This window comes from Eubalaena glacialis, chromosome 19 (assembly GCF_028564815.1).
Source record: "Eubalaena glacialis isolate mEubGla1 chromosome 19, mEubGla1.1.hap2.+ XY, whole genome shotgun sequence".
Classification (NCBI taxonomy): domain Eukaryota; kingdom Metazoa; phylum Chordata; class Mammalia; order Artiodactyla; family Balaenidae; genus Eubalaena; species Eubalaena glacialis.
The window spans coordinates 48,651,463-48,666,216 of record NC_083734.1 but is presented as its reverse complement, the minus strand read 5'-3'; the positions used below and the strand labels follow the sequence as shown (position 1 = coordinate 48,666,216).

The 14,754-nt window shown below is 47.9% G+C and overlaps 1 protein-coding gene across 8 annotated transcripts in view; it reads right to left on the bottom strand.

Annotated features, from left to right (window-relative positions):
• Positions 1–4,513: 4,513 nt before the first annotated feature.
• The window catches only part of TANC2 (tetratricopeptide repeat, ankyrin repeat and coiled-coil containing 2), a 351,153-nt gene continuing 340,912 nt past the window's right edge, over positions 4,514–14,754 (bottom strand). For all 8 annotated transcript variants that reach the window (XM_061174771.1, XM_061174772.1, XM_061174774.1 and 5 more), the window contains 3 exons: positions 13,381–13,527; positions 10,853–10,953; positions 4,514–9,265 (listed from right to left, as the gene is read on the bottom strand). In XM_061174771.1, coding sequence (XP_061030754.1) covers positions 7,312–9,265; positions 10,853–10,953; positions 13,381–13,527 — 2,202 coding nt within the window. In that variant the 3' untranslated portion in view covers positions 4,514–7,311. The remainder of the gene's footprint in view (positions 9,266–10,852; positions 10,954–13,380; positions 13,528–14,754) is intronic.

The window sequence follows — 14,754 nt, the reverse complement described above, 5'->3', positions numbered from 1 at the left end:
GGAAGATCCCACATGCCGCGGAGCAACTAAGCCTGTGCGCCACAACTACTGAGCCTGCGCTCTAGAGCCCGTGAGCCACAACTACTGAAGCCCGCACGCCTAGAGCCCGTGCTCCGCAACGAGAAGGCACCGCAATGAGAAGCCTGCGCACCGCAACGATGAGTAGCCTCTGCTTGCCACAACTAGAGAAAGCCTGTGCAGCAACGAAGACCCAACGCAGCCAAAAATAAATAAATAAATAAATTTATTAAAAAAAAAAAGAATTAGCTTTTTAGGAATCATTCAGTGCCTCAGGAATTCTTAAAAAACTGTTTTCCTGGGCTTCCCTGGTGGCACAGTGGTTAAGAATCCGCCTGCCGATGCAGGGGACACGGGTTCGAGCCCTGGTCCAGGAAGATCCCACATGCCGCGGAGCAACTAAGCCTGTGCGCCACAACTACTGAACCTGTGCTCTAGAACCTGTGAGCCACAACTACTGAGCCCGCGTGCCACAACTACGGAAGCCCGCACGCCTAGAGCCTGTGCTCCGCAACAAGAGAAGCCACTGCGATGAGAAGCCTGCGCACCGCAACGAAGAGTAGCCCCCGCTCGCCGCAACTAGAGAAAGCCCGCGCGCAGCAACAAAGACCCAATGCAGCCAAAAATAAAATAAATTTATTAAAAACCAAACCAAACCAAAAAAAAAACCACCTGTTTTTCTTTCAACCACTTATCCATTTTTAACTTTTAATGAAATAACTGGAACAGCCAGGAGTGCTTTTCAGACTGAGCAGGTAGTTCCTTCCAGAGTCCTCTCCTCTTTAAAGGCAGTTGTGGCGTCCAGGCTGGGATGACTGCATGCCTGGCGTTTTCCTGCTTCCCCAGCTTTGGTGCTTTGGGGGAAATGGATGTAGTTACACAGCAGGGATGTTTGTTCAACAAAGTCTGGCGTCTAGAGGAGGTGGTCTCCTTCCTTGCTTGTGCCTGAAGTAGACAGAGAGGTCGAAGCCAGGCAGGAAAGACCACAGGACTCCGTCCTTAACGAAGGGTATGGAGGCTCCAGCCAGTTTCAGAAAATCTGCAACCTCTCCGTTCACAGGGCAGCTGCCTAGCTTTCTATATGGCGAGGATTAGAAATTCCGGCCGGATTTCTGAAGAAAAAATAAAGTCACTGGAAGCAGTGGGCTTCCAACTTTAACCAAGTTAGCCTTGGGAACTATATAGCTGGTGCTGTCCCCCCGCCTCGGGCCTGCAGTCTCTAAACCTAACAGTTCTAACTGGCAGCCTTGGATTTTGGTACGGTAGCTGGATTGGGGGTGTAGCCTCAGCTATTAAAATCAAAGGAGAGGAACTCAGTGCTCCCTTGGCATGGCTGGAGAAAGACTCTTCCACGGAAGAAAAAGCCTCCCTTTCTCAATGAATGCAGTGGGCCTTGGCTGATGGGCCCTCAGGACTGTCTTGCGCATGGTTCTTGCGTGCCCACCGCAGTGTCCAACTCCCGAGAGAGGTGCTCAGTAACTTCTCTGATGAACCAGAGCCTGAAGGAGTGACTCTAAATATCCCTTAAGAGACCAGCCAAATCGTTAGGAATTTGGCCTCTGCCAGCTGTTCCTGGGGGAGGCTTCCTCACACCGCAGGCCTCAGTGAAGCTGAGCGCAAGTCAGCTCCCCTGAGAGGTACTGTAATGAAAGGAGTGCACCACAACGCCGTGTTTTTCCAAGTGTTACCCATTTATAAATAAGTACATTTGCTTTCATACATACAGTTCATTGTACAGATGGCGATCTGTATACATGGGCAGGAAACTGCATTCATTTAACTTTTCACATCTATCTCACACAGCTCACATGTACAGACAATAAAACTGCTCAAGCAAGTACAGCAAAGGAAAACGTCTTTCCTTATACACAGGGGCCTAGATGCCTCTGTTGGGTGTGGGACATCCCCACTGCACGAGTTCACAACTGTGTGGTGTTCAATATATCAGGATAGAGAACATGCATTGGATAATATACTGTACAGAGAAAGTCCTTTACATCTGAGTTATAGAAAACCTAAAGGAAAACTAAGTGCATTAAAGCTTTTTCCAGCAAGTGTCTTGAAAGGACAGCAAAGAGGAGGAAGAATCAAAATCATATTAGTACAAATCACTCTTTAATTGTAGACTGTACATGTCTGTACTAATTAAAATCATCTTGGATTTGGAGGAGACAGAACAGAGACAAAGATGCTATGCTGGATGGAAAGGAGGCCATGCCTGAGAATGGCACCTGCCCTGAGCCTGACCAGGAACTGGCCCCACTCAGCAGGAATCAGCCAAAGAGGAAAAAAAAAAAAAAACAGAAACAAAAACAAACCAAAAAAACCAAACCAGAACAGGAAGTGTAACTTACAGAACTTCCAAAATAACCTGTGAATGAAATAGAGATCTGGAGCCAGCATTTCTAACTTTTTTCCAGTAAGTTGGTTCACAATAAGGCAGGTACATTCAAGTACTGATTTTCCAGAATTAACTCTCTGTCTGGTCCTGGGGACCAGAGGGATTGAGTCGAGTCCCCCTAACCAGGTGTTCTGGTTAGTGATTAGGCAAAAGAAAAATCCAGCCAGCAAGTGCTACAACACAGCCCGCTAAGCTCCTTCCTTTCCACAGACTAGGTGGAAAAAACGAGAGCAATGCCAGCCTGCACCTATACGCATCCAGCTAAAACCTGACAGGTCAGCTTAGTGGAGATATCACAGAGTCAGCAGGAAGAAATGAGAGGATACGGGTGAGGAAACATGAAAGTAACACTTGATTTTTGGTGTCCAATTATGCGTTCATTTGGTACTGACTTTCAAAGCTCTGAATGTGGCCATCAGCTGGCCACAAGCATCTCAGGGTGGTTCAGCTGCTGTGAGGCATTGGACACCGAAATGCAGGTTATCAACACTTCAGCCCTTGAGTGGTCTGTGTTATAAAAGTTGATGAAGACCCAGTGATTATTCAAGTAGCTCTGCACAGTGGCTCCACCAGCCCCATTGTGCTTGTGTCCAGGCCCCCAGCCAGCCACTTTTCTTGGGAGCAGCCAGAGCTGAGTTCAAGGCATTGCATGGTGAAGGTTTCCATGACACGTCTTTGTAGGTAGCTCCTACCCCTAAGCCCTTTGTTCGCTGTTGTCATGGTGGATGGTCAGTCTGGAATTCCTAGAAGAGAAGGAGAGAAAGCCACACCCCCCAGTGCACACACAACCGGGCAGCACGGGCCTGGTGCGGGGCAGCAGCAGGCTGCCTCTGCAGGGTAGCTTCTCGAGAAGGGGGCAGCCCCGGAACAGACAGGCAGGGCAGGCGAGGCTGGGATGGGGTGGGTACATCCTGCCCCCTGGGGGAGCCTATTCCATTCTGTGGCAAAGATTCAGCAACTGGTTTTGTCCAAGGCAATTCCGCAGGAGAAAAATAACTATCTGTGTCAAACCACCCAACCGTGACACCCCTGGAGTTATAAAAGTTGGCGGCCGAGAGGAACTGAGAGGGATGCTTGTGGGGAAGAAACAGGTCTTCTGCATACCCATTCATCCACCAGAGAAAGGGAGCTCTGGTCAGCCTTCTCCCAGCCTCTGCCTGGCTGAAGGTCCAAAGCAGGTAGTGTTCAAAGAGCTTATCTCGCCACATCTGGCACAGATGTGTGAAGACCCCTTTCCAGGCCTTTGTTCCCTCCTTCTCGAACCCTCTTGAGCCTACGGGCCTGTCTGTTGGCCTGGATGTCGCTCCTCCAGAGATGCTGCCATTCTTTGCTACCAGACAAGCCTGGTGCAGAGCCACAGTGACACCTAGTGGTAAAGTATGGTGAAGCAAGGTGACATCCACAAAAACCCACTGTCTATGACTAAAATCTAAGGAAAATACTTATGGATATTAAATTAGATACTGATTAATTTTTCTGTTGGGTACATCTCTGGAATATAAAAATACCAATATTTAGAGAGGGGGTTCATAAACTACTATACAATATAAGGACCGAGAATACCTTTCTCTAAGCTGTTCTGTTTACAATAGTCCAGGCTTACCTAAATTAGCAAACTTGTATCTCTGGACAACGACCTGGGGTACTGTACATGATTCTAATTAGTGGAATTTTCCTGAGCCTTCGAGTTTAAGTTAAACACATCTAGAAAGAAGGGCACATGGGAGAGGAACAAGAAGGGTTTGTGCTCTATTAACTTGGGACTTTTAATAGCGCACGTCTGCAACCCGGACAAGATACAACAGCAGATACAAAATGGTCTCCATTTTGTCCATGCCAAATTCTCATGTTACACAGGTTTTCCCTTTACTTTGTAAATAAACATTAATTTTTAATTGTTAATTGTGTGCCTTACTGATCCAGTAAATAAAGTAACCATGTCTCAGGAGTCCCTAAGAAAATTGCTGGAAAAGCACTTTAAAATCACTGCAAATATTTTTTTGTATTTAAAAACTCTTAATCTTTTTGATGCTTATATACAACAGTTATTTCTTGTGCTATAAATGTTGTGATCCACTGCTTGCTTTCTTTTTTTTTTCCCTTGAAAAATACACTAAAAGGGCGGTTTTGCTATTTTCTAATGAAGACATTACTCACACTTAAATATCCAGTATTTATCAGAGTTACAAATTCAAACAATAAAGTGCACCCATTTAAAGACATGATGTGATGGAAACCCATTAGTGCAAGAATTCTGGGTGAACGGAAGGTAGGATTTGGTGAGAAACCTGTAAGCTGAAGTCTGTCACCACTGTCTCCATTTCAGGGTGATGTGAATCGGGTGAGTGGAACTTACCGGTTTCATGTGAAAAATTTCCCCCCACCTGAAGCCAGACATTGATTCAGCAAGTGCTGCTCGGGGAGGAGGCATCTCTAAGGTACAGCACTGAGATCATCCCGTGGCAGTGAAGTAGCAAAACAGGGCACAGGCAGTCTGCTTACAAGGAAAGACTTTGTCTCCTGCTCCAATAAGGTCCAGTTGGCAATTTTTAGTCAAAAACAACCGGCGCCCAGTAGTGATATTCACTCCCTCTTACAATGGCTAAAAAAGAATTGCATCTTGACTGTTGACAGTTTAGGTGTTTTGTCCAGTAAGGCATGGACCCTAAATCTGTCCGTCCTAGAAAATTCTAAGATACACGCTCGGGAGAAGTGGCATCAGTGGTGTTATTTTGAAAACTGTAGAACCTGCTCACCCACTCAGGTGGGTGCAGGTGGTACGTGTGGTGTTCCAAATAAACAGGGGGCACTTTTCTAATAAACACTGAGAATTTTTCAAAATGTGGCAGCAGCTCCTCAGTGAGTAGTAGTTAAAAAGGGTAAGATGCAAAGAGCCCAACAGGGCTGAGACCTGGACAAAAAAAGCTGAGAGGCTGCTGGGCTCCTGGCTGTAGGCTGATGCTATAGCTGTACATTTCACCTTCTTGATGAGAGACAGAGAGAGAAGAGACACTGACGTCCACTCTGGGCTAGCTGAGTGGGAGATAGTCCTTCAGCATCAGAGAGGGTTGACAGAGGCTGGGTCTTGAGTTAGCCTTGCTGTTTACTTCTAGCACAGGACACACATCCTGGCCTGTCTAGGCTTGGGGGTGGAGGGGTTCATCTATTTGGCAGAATCTAAGTTAGTAAAGAAGTGTTTCTGATTTCAGCTTCATGCTCCCCATGTCTTAATGATTCTTTCAGAGGACACTTACTATTACAAACAGGTCTGGTCACATCTGGATTTTTATTCAGGAAGCCTCCCTTCCTGTAGCCCTTTACTAACAAGAGCAGAATGATTCCTGGTAACAGTGACCGAATTCTCTTTTGTTTAGTTTTAGTTGTTTAGTTTGTTAATTTTAAGAGCTGATGTGCAGTCGCTACCAGGCCTGTGCTAACGCTTTGATTTCAGTGTTCTTGCCGTCCATCTCATGCTGGCCTCAGTCACTCAAAGGACCGGTTAGCAAAGGACCACCAGACACAGGAGATGTCTGGAGGGTGACTGGATCAGAAGACTTGCTGTCTACCTTATGTGCTCCTACCCAGGGCTGAAAGGGGTCTTCCTTCACCCTGAAACACTTTGCTGTGCCCGGTTTTTAAATATCAATCCCCAAACACTCCTACCTAGAAAAAGAAAAGAATAAACAATTCCTGTAATAATAGATAATGAAACAATAGATCTTGAAATGGAGTTAGACAACATTTGCCATGGAATGCAATGGCCCTGGGTGCAAGCTCTGGGAATAAGTCTTACTGTCCCCAGAGAATTCAACTTCCTTCCCCAAAAACCAATTCTTCACTATACCATCTGGGTTTAAAAAACAAAAAAAAGAGGGCCAGTAGAACAAAATCTGGCTCTAGGCAAAGATCCAACTTAACAGGATTATACACCAGTCAACCTCCGGGAAGAGTATGCTTTTTGTGGAATACGATGCTCAGTGACGTATCAGAACCCAAAAAGTAGATTTCTCCAAGACAGATTTTCTACAGCCTTCCACTGAGAATCCAGAACAGTCTCTCTCTATGTATTTATTCTCTCCCCCACCCATGGAAAATTGGTAGCTTTTAATGGTTAATTTGGCTAAAAACGTAAAGAATAACTCAGTGAATTATTTAAAAATATGCATGATTCTCATCCAGTTTCCTTGGCTGACTGAAATATTTAAAGGGCTGGTTGTTTTCTGAATGTTCCTAAAATGCCTCTTGGGAAATCCATGTAGTAACATTTCAAATAACTGTATTGGTGCTTTCTTATTTCCTCTCTTTCTCCTTGATCCTTTACCCCCATAGGAAGACCAGCAATAATCTAAATGAACATTCTAGACCTGATGGCTGCAGGGAGCTGGCGGTCCAGGGGAGGAGACCATGGCACAAGAATGCACTGGGGCTGCTATTTGGATAACACTGGATAAGAATGCAAAGGCAAAGGGGCATCACACTCTTTCTAAAGTTCCTAGAAGAAAACGAACAAGAACATCTTATTTTTGTAAAAAAGGAGAAAGACATTTTACACAACAAGAACATCAGTGAAAGCGATTGTCTCCTGGAAAAAGCTGACCAGTGTGTCTGATCTCCCTGGGTTAAAGCACACGGCACAACAATCTCCTCGTTGGCATCTGAAGAGAGGGAGAGAGCGTGTGGCTAGGGTACAGACAAAAGAAACCCAAGTCCTGGCTCCCCGGAGGCCAGCTTCCCAGTCGGCTGCATGCAAAGGATTTCGGCATGTGGGCTGCACCTCTGAACACCACGTGGAAACTACATGAGAAATTAAGCCAGAGAACTACCTCGAATGTGGAAACCAAGCCTGAAAATGTGCAGTGAACACATAGGGGTCTCGCTCCAACACACGTCTTTTAAACATTAGACTCCACAAATGGTCTCTTTGGTTTGATAGGGGATGTCTGCCCATGTCGAGGGTCCCGGGACAGCTGCCTGTGCAGGTTGTCCTGGTACGCCTGAGCCACAGGGAGGGTCCGAGCCACTTTCACGTCGGGGTACGAGGAGGCCTGGCTAACTCTCTCCAGCAGGTCTCCGCGGGACCCGTTAGCCAGCATCCCATGGGGGCTGTAGTAATCGTCCTCCAGCAAATGGCCATTCTGTGCATTGTTGGTTTTGTTATAAAAGGCAATGTTGCTGATGGATGACGGTGGGCTGAAGGACTCAGGCTGAGGCAGGTTGCCCGGAGACGTAGGACTGAGAACGGTATCCACTGATGACACTGCCCAGGTCCGATTCTGCTGGTGAAGGTGGGGGTACTGTTGAGTCCGGGCCGTTTTATCTATGATCCCCATGAATGGTGTGGTCCTGGATCGGGTGGGCTCACTGGGGTAACCTCCCTGAGTGGGAGACACTGGCGATAGCTCATCACATGACCTGTCGTATGCCGGTTTCAGTGGGATCTCCATTTGTTGAATCGAGGAAGATGGCCGGAAGGTAGGAGTTAGGTTGGAGGCGGATGAGATACTATTGCTAGATGGAGAGAAACGAAGGCCTACGCTTTGGGAGTGCAGCAATGGCCTGGGAGTTGGTGGGTGGGGTTTGATTTCATTAGGGTTGACACTAATAGGTCTTCTGATTAAATGTGACACATCGGGGGAACCTAGTTGGCTGGAGGAACGCTCCAGATCTAGTTTTGAGTGACAGACTGGGTAATAGGATGCGGACTGGCTACGCCCAATCTGTGGTGTCTGGCTGTATCTCATGCCACCTCGATAGGCGGAGGAAGGTCGCTGGGGAAGGTCTTCTTTGGTCAACCCTCCATGCTGACAGATGGCGCCTGCACTCAGGCTGGCCTGCACGTGCTGCACGGGTCTCCCGTCCCCTACAATCCCCCCGATGGACCCCTGATAAACCAACCGGCTCTGACTTACTCCTATGTCTCCTTGTGAAGACTGGTATTTGCCAGCCATCGAATGGGCCACTTGGCCATAGGCCCCTGTGGAGATGACGGTGCTCGAATGAACTGCTGAGCTGGGCTGGTTGCTTCTCACAATCTGGGCTTTGGCCGGCTGGAGCCTGAGCCCTTGCTGGGGCACTGCCACAGGAAGCTGGGGCATCTGGTAGGGCCGCTGGGCCATCTTGGATAATGGAGATTTCGGTCTGCCAGGAAGCTGACTCACACTTGTTTCTTGTTGATAGCGCACGGGGGAGCCTGACTGGGCTCTGTAGACACTCATGCTTTCCGCTGGAGGGCTGGCCCGATACTGAGGGCCTCTGCGGAGAGGGGACGGGGGAGGGCTCGGGTACTCCTTGCCCTGCCCTCCCACAGGAGGGGGGCTGAAGCGGTAAGACCCTCCCTGATGAGCGGGGGAAGTATGCGGGGGGCTGGGCCTGTAATGCGAGTTCTGGTGAGTCGGAGAAAGGGCAGGTGAGGCGGACTGGTAACCCTGCCTAGTGGGAGAGCCCACAGAGCTGCTGGGCCGGAAGTCAAAACCCTGATGGGAGCCGAGAGGCGAGCTGGAGATGCAGGCCGAGTCGCGGTGGGCCGGGGAGGAGGGCGGGCTCTGGATTATCGGGAGCCCCTGGCTGGGCCGAGCCTCCGTCTGGAGGCCGATGGACACATTCTCAACATCCTGTTCCAAGAACTCCTCCTCGAGTATGTCCTGCGCGGAGTAGATATCTTCATGCTGGGGTTCGGGTTCTGTTTCCTCCGGTAACTGCTGCTGAGGCTGCTGCTGTGCCGCCGGCGGCTGTTGCTGCATCTGTCGGCACTCTTCCTCCACTCTCAGCAGAAGTCTCTGGATCTCACGGTTGTTTGGACACAGCTTGATGGCCTCGTTCAGGTCCTCTAAGGCTGCTGCAAACTGTCTGCTTGACAAAATGTAAACACAGGAACTGGAGTTATTCTGAATCAACAGGAACCACCAAGAGCTGAGAACATGGTCACTGTTTCAGAGAACTGTTAGCGTCTGGGGGCATCTGGGGGGCTTTGGTTTCGTCTGATTTGTAAGGAAGGAAATAGGTAGGCTGTCATTCCAGAAGAGTCCAGAATGATTCCCTAGCCAGTTCAGCCTCCATCTTCCCTCTGGCCTCTCTGGCATCAGTGGAGAAATGTCCCCATTTTGTCAGTCCAGCCAGGCCCTTCAGGAAGTTTCTCTCAGTGTCCAAATGCACACCAGGTAGTAGAAGGGTTGGGTGGGGTTGTCATTTACAGGGTCACTGTCAATTAGCTTAGGAACAAAACAGTAACTACAATATTTAAAATCTTGCTGATCCAGCAGAATTTTTTCTTTATATTTTAGCTCCAATTTTCAGGCCTGTTCCATCCTAGGCAAGAACGCTGTCCTCTGCCCTTTCTACCCCTCGCCCCACAGCACTGCGGCTCCTCCATTCTGCTACATCAAAGCTGGGCAGGTATTAGGCTTGCTGACTAGAAAACTCAGATTCTAATCTACAAACAAGGACACAGACAGTCAAGAGATACTCCCATCCTCTCTATTAACCTTGCCCAGAAAAGGGGCAATTGGCCTTGTGGGGAAGGAATAATCCAAGGGGAAAGAGAATTTGACAGTCAAGCTTCTGTAAGAACTCTGTTGCCCCAGCTAATTAAGACTAAGATCACTGCCACCGTCATCACTAGACTTCAGCTGGGTTTGATTTTCAGGACCACATGCCCCCTGGTCATAGCTGTGAACCTGAAGCAGTTCTTTTACAGGCAGAGTTGGGGAGAAGGGCAGGGAGCCGGGCAGGAGGCATTAAGGACAGTGACAAGTTATCTAAAGATCACTGATGGCAGTTTCTAGATCTTTCTGGAGCCTTTCCTGCCCACTGGCCAAACCATAGCAGAGGGGGCATGAGAGATGGGGTTTCTCTTGGGCCCCCTCAGTCCTCGCAGCAGGACCTCCTGTCCCCATGCATGTGTGGTGTGGTGCTGGGAGGGGTGGGTATGTGAGAAGGAGGCTTGATGCCACCAGACTTGAGGAGAGCCCCAGGAGGAAGACTAAATGATCCCGGGAATCTCCCAAACGCCTGTAAGAAAAGAAAGAGGAGCCCGTGATATAGGACCCATCCTACTTTCCCCTCTAAAAGGGCTGGGAGGATATTTTGCTCAAGTGACCTCTTCTTAAGCCACCAGTGTCTCTACGCTATCTGCTTTGGGGGTTAAAAAGCGACTGAGATATGGCAGAGGCTTCTTGGAAGAAGGTGCCATTCTCCAACAATGAAAAGGCAGTTTTCTCCCAAAGTAAAATGCTCTATATCTCCACAGCCCCAAAGAGTTGCCAGCTGTACGATGCGTTCTGTGTGATGGGAGCCATCCCCAAAGCTTGGTCCTGCGAGTCCTCAGGGACAGACATATGGGTCTGTCCGATACGCCCCAGGATGGTCTACGTTGCCTCGGCCAGATTTTCAGAAAAGAGAGCTCTTGCTTCTCACCCTCTCTCTCTCTCTCCTCACCTGCTGCTGCGTTTTGCCCTTGCTCTTGCATAGTAAGCTTCATAAGATTTCGGTTTCAGCTCCAGGGCCTTAGTAGCAAATTCCTCCGCCATTCCAAAATCCTGTCATTACAATAGGTGTGCAAATGAGTCATTGAAGAGATATGAAAAATAGACAGCTTGGGAATAAAACAGATTATATGTACATTTCTTTGACATTTATGGACGGAACACCTGGGATTCCTGACATGCCTGGCATGGCTCTAGCCACGTGGCCCAGACTGAAAGTTCCTTCTGCCTTTTGCCCTGTGTGGCCCTGCAATGGCTCACAGGAATTCATCTGCCCAAAAGTATGAAAATATTTTTAATTTGTCCTCTTTCTGCCTTTGTAACATAGTTCTTTCTGGTCCAGAAGCCAAATGTCAACCCACTGAAGCTCTTGAAGTTGGAAACCCGAACTCCTGTTGCACACGCGAGTATGAGGCAAACACACATGTCGACGCCTCATGTGTACCCTCATCCTACCCCCCACCTTCCTGCCGCACCCACTATTCCTTGGCTTTAAAGGGATGAGAAATAAGTCCAGGAAGATGGGATTTGTGTAAAAAAGAAATGACTGGCTATGGAGACTCAATGGAGGAGGGATGTCAGACAGGCTTGCGTTCAATTCTCTGCTCCAGCTTTGTAAGCCCTCAGGGTGTGTTGTGTGTTTGCTCCCAGGTAGGATTAAGAGCAATAAAGCATTTGAAAGCCCCATACACAGTCCCTGGCACACAGGAGATGCTCAATGAACGGCAGTTTCCATTCTGTTTCATAGAGGCTTCTCTGGCCTGCTCCTTCTCTAAACTTGTTCCTTACTTAGGAAACATTTAAAATTTAAATAATAATAATAAAACAAGAGAGAAGACTGGCTGTCACTGGGGCCTGTGCTGTCACCTCATCTCTTAATCACTGAGGCTCCCTGGAGGAACACGGTCCCATCTGTCCTCATTCTGAGAAGCCCTGGGAACAGGAACCAGGGGAACGAAGCCATAGTCTTCAAGACACCCTTACATACTAAACTAAAGGGGAAGGTTTTCTCCTCTTTTACTATCAAAGCCATAGTACAGCACAGTAGCCTCTGGTTAAACTTATGAGTCCTAAGGCAGAACAAAGGCCCTGGGGTGAAGGTAAAGTTGGAAAAAAAAAAAAAGAAAAAAAATTAATGGGCAACTTTCTACATAGGACGACAGACTTCAGGTGGTCCTGGGAGGTGATTAACTGTTTCTGATCCAACGTGGAGCTAGAGAGGAAGTGTTCTATTTTATAGCATCGGCTTCCAGCTCTACTGTTTCAACCTTTCCCCTTAATTTTTTCTTTTGGGACAATCATTATTTCTGGGAAGATTATAGAGTATTTTTAAGAAGCAGACTATTTGTGAGGCAAAAAGGCAGCCAGCAGGTTGGCAGCAGCTTCGGAGCTTTGTATAACTCTCACTAACTGGAGCTGGAGGAGACCCTTGGTGCTGTTTCTTCCGTTTCACGTAAGAACCTCACTGCCTTTCCCCGACAACTCCTCCCACATCCCCACTCTCCTCAGCACCTGGGAACACTCTGCCTCTTAGGGCATCACTGTGCCCTCTGAGATACCCAAGTCTATTCATCAGGGCGCTCTTTTCACTGCCATCTAAAGATGGATGATATAAAGGTCACTTTTCCAGAACCGATAGCAGATCTCTTGCTACTGAGGCTGAAAGCTCACTTCTGTACACCTGAGTTCTCTATCCCTTTATTCAAACATTCCGTTTGGCTTGGATTATTTTTATCTCCTGAGGAACCATGAGACCTCAGGCTAGTGGATGTCAGAGATTCCTGACATGATCCTGGCTATTCCCAGGATCTGAGAGAGGGTGCTTGGCCCAGGAGTGTCTGCAGGTCAAGGGAGCAGTGCCTGAGGGCATCAGAGGCTGTATCTGCAAGGCAGGCAAGAAGGACCAAGGACTATTTAGGGGATAATAAAGGACCAGGAGGAGTTCTAAGACTCCCTCTGTGACAAGAAGGGACATGTCATGTTAGAATAAAAGGACGAAGAAAGAAGTGAAAAGCTGAAGATTAGCCTTAGAAATTAAACCTTGAAGTTCATGGTCCTGGGCCCTCTTTCCAGCCCTTCCTTAAATGACTAGGGGGTCTACCAGTAAGGAAGGGAATGACTAAAATTTGTATCTAACTGCAGCTGGAATTCCAGCGACCACTGCTCTCACATTTTCCCAAAGACCAGAAAACTGACTTGGGGGCAGGGCAGGATGATGATGGTATTCCAGTCACTTTCAGCAGGAATTAGGAAAATTCAGAAAGCTACAAAGTGCCCACAGGATTAACTTTTTTATATTTTGAGGTACGGATTGTACTTAGACTTGATTTCTTTCAAATTGCAAATGTCAGTGCTCTGTGAAGGACAACCAAGTTCCAAATGGGGCAGACAAGGATTTCAGGGGCCTGGTAAAAGCCAGTGCATGACATGGACCGTCAACTTCCAGGACTGCAGAAAGGAGCTGGGATGAGAGGGACTTACGTTCATTTTCCTGCGACATCGAGAGAGGTTGAGGAGGAGAGACACTTTTAGCTCCCGGAAGGTTTTCAAGTCCTCACCAAACCCTTCTCTAGGGAATTTCTTCAGAGCGTACTGGTAGCGCTGGGCAGCTTCCTTTACCTTCCCTTTCTAGTGGGAGCACAAGATAGCAAGACACACCGTTGGTCTGCTGAGCAGCTGAGGAGGGTTGCTCCCACTCCCTTCCTCTCTCCGCAGTTACTACTAAGGGTTGGCCCTCCCAACACCAGCCCTGGTGGCGAGAGCAGAAGGGCCAGTCTTTTCTACCGGAAGCTCACCTGGCAGGCGAGGGGTGACGAAGGGATTCCCAAGATACAAGCCAGAGAAACAAAGTCTTGGCGTATGAAAGGCCTGGGACCCCAGCTTCCCAACTGGACTCCCAAGGAACTGACCTCGTTCATTTCAAAGGAGCTTTTTCTCGACCTGATCTCCCTAGGACACATAGCATTTCCCAGTCCCAATCACTCCAAAGTTATTACTACTTCTTTACATTTGTCTTATCTGGAAATTCTTTTTGTTCCACCTTGCCAGTCCTCTACAAGAGGCCATTCTCTTCCTCACAAAGGATGTGGGAGCTAAAGCAGTCTAGCTGTTGCTCCCCTAATCTCATGGCATAAAAGAGTATCAATGAGTCTTCCCCTGTTTTTCGAAAAGGCATGGGGTAGGGTGGTGGTAGAGAAGTGAAATTTATAATTTGTGATTCCATCTGACTATGTCAGGGGGATTTTCCAAGATGAGGTAAATCTATGACCCACCTAGGGACCTGGTCACAGAGGCCTTGAACTTTTCTTACATTTTGCATCTGAAAATCTATAAGCTGAGCCCAGAATGATGCAGGAGGCATCTCACACTCTGTTAGCTGACCTTTACCCACTCCATTCCTTCTGTATAGTTGCAACTCCAACCAGAGATCCTGATCTTTTATTTTCTCTTTAGACCCTTTCACTGAGGACAGACTTGGGAGTCCTCCAAGGCAGAATTCTGGGTAGGAGCAGGAGTAGCTCTGCCTGTTTAGGAGGTAGGACTCCTTGTCTTCGGATGCCAGAAGTTATGTTATAAACAGGGCTGAGATTCTTGACAGCAATGCCATTCTCAAGTCCATAAACATGACACCTAGAGGGGCCCTTCTTTGAAGTCATGTAGAATCATGGTTGGGTCAGAACTCAAGTTTCCTAGAAGCCTAAGAGTCCTAGATTACAATAACTCTCACTCAAAGGGTCTTCGGGAAATACAACTCTACTCCCAGGAGCTCTGTATACTCCTTACACAAGGCGGAAGTAACGTGCATCACAATCATTTCCTCATCTTTGGGCCTGGGCATGTCTCAGTGACACCCGC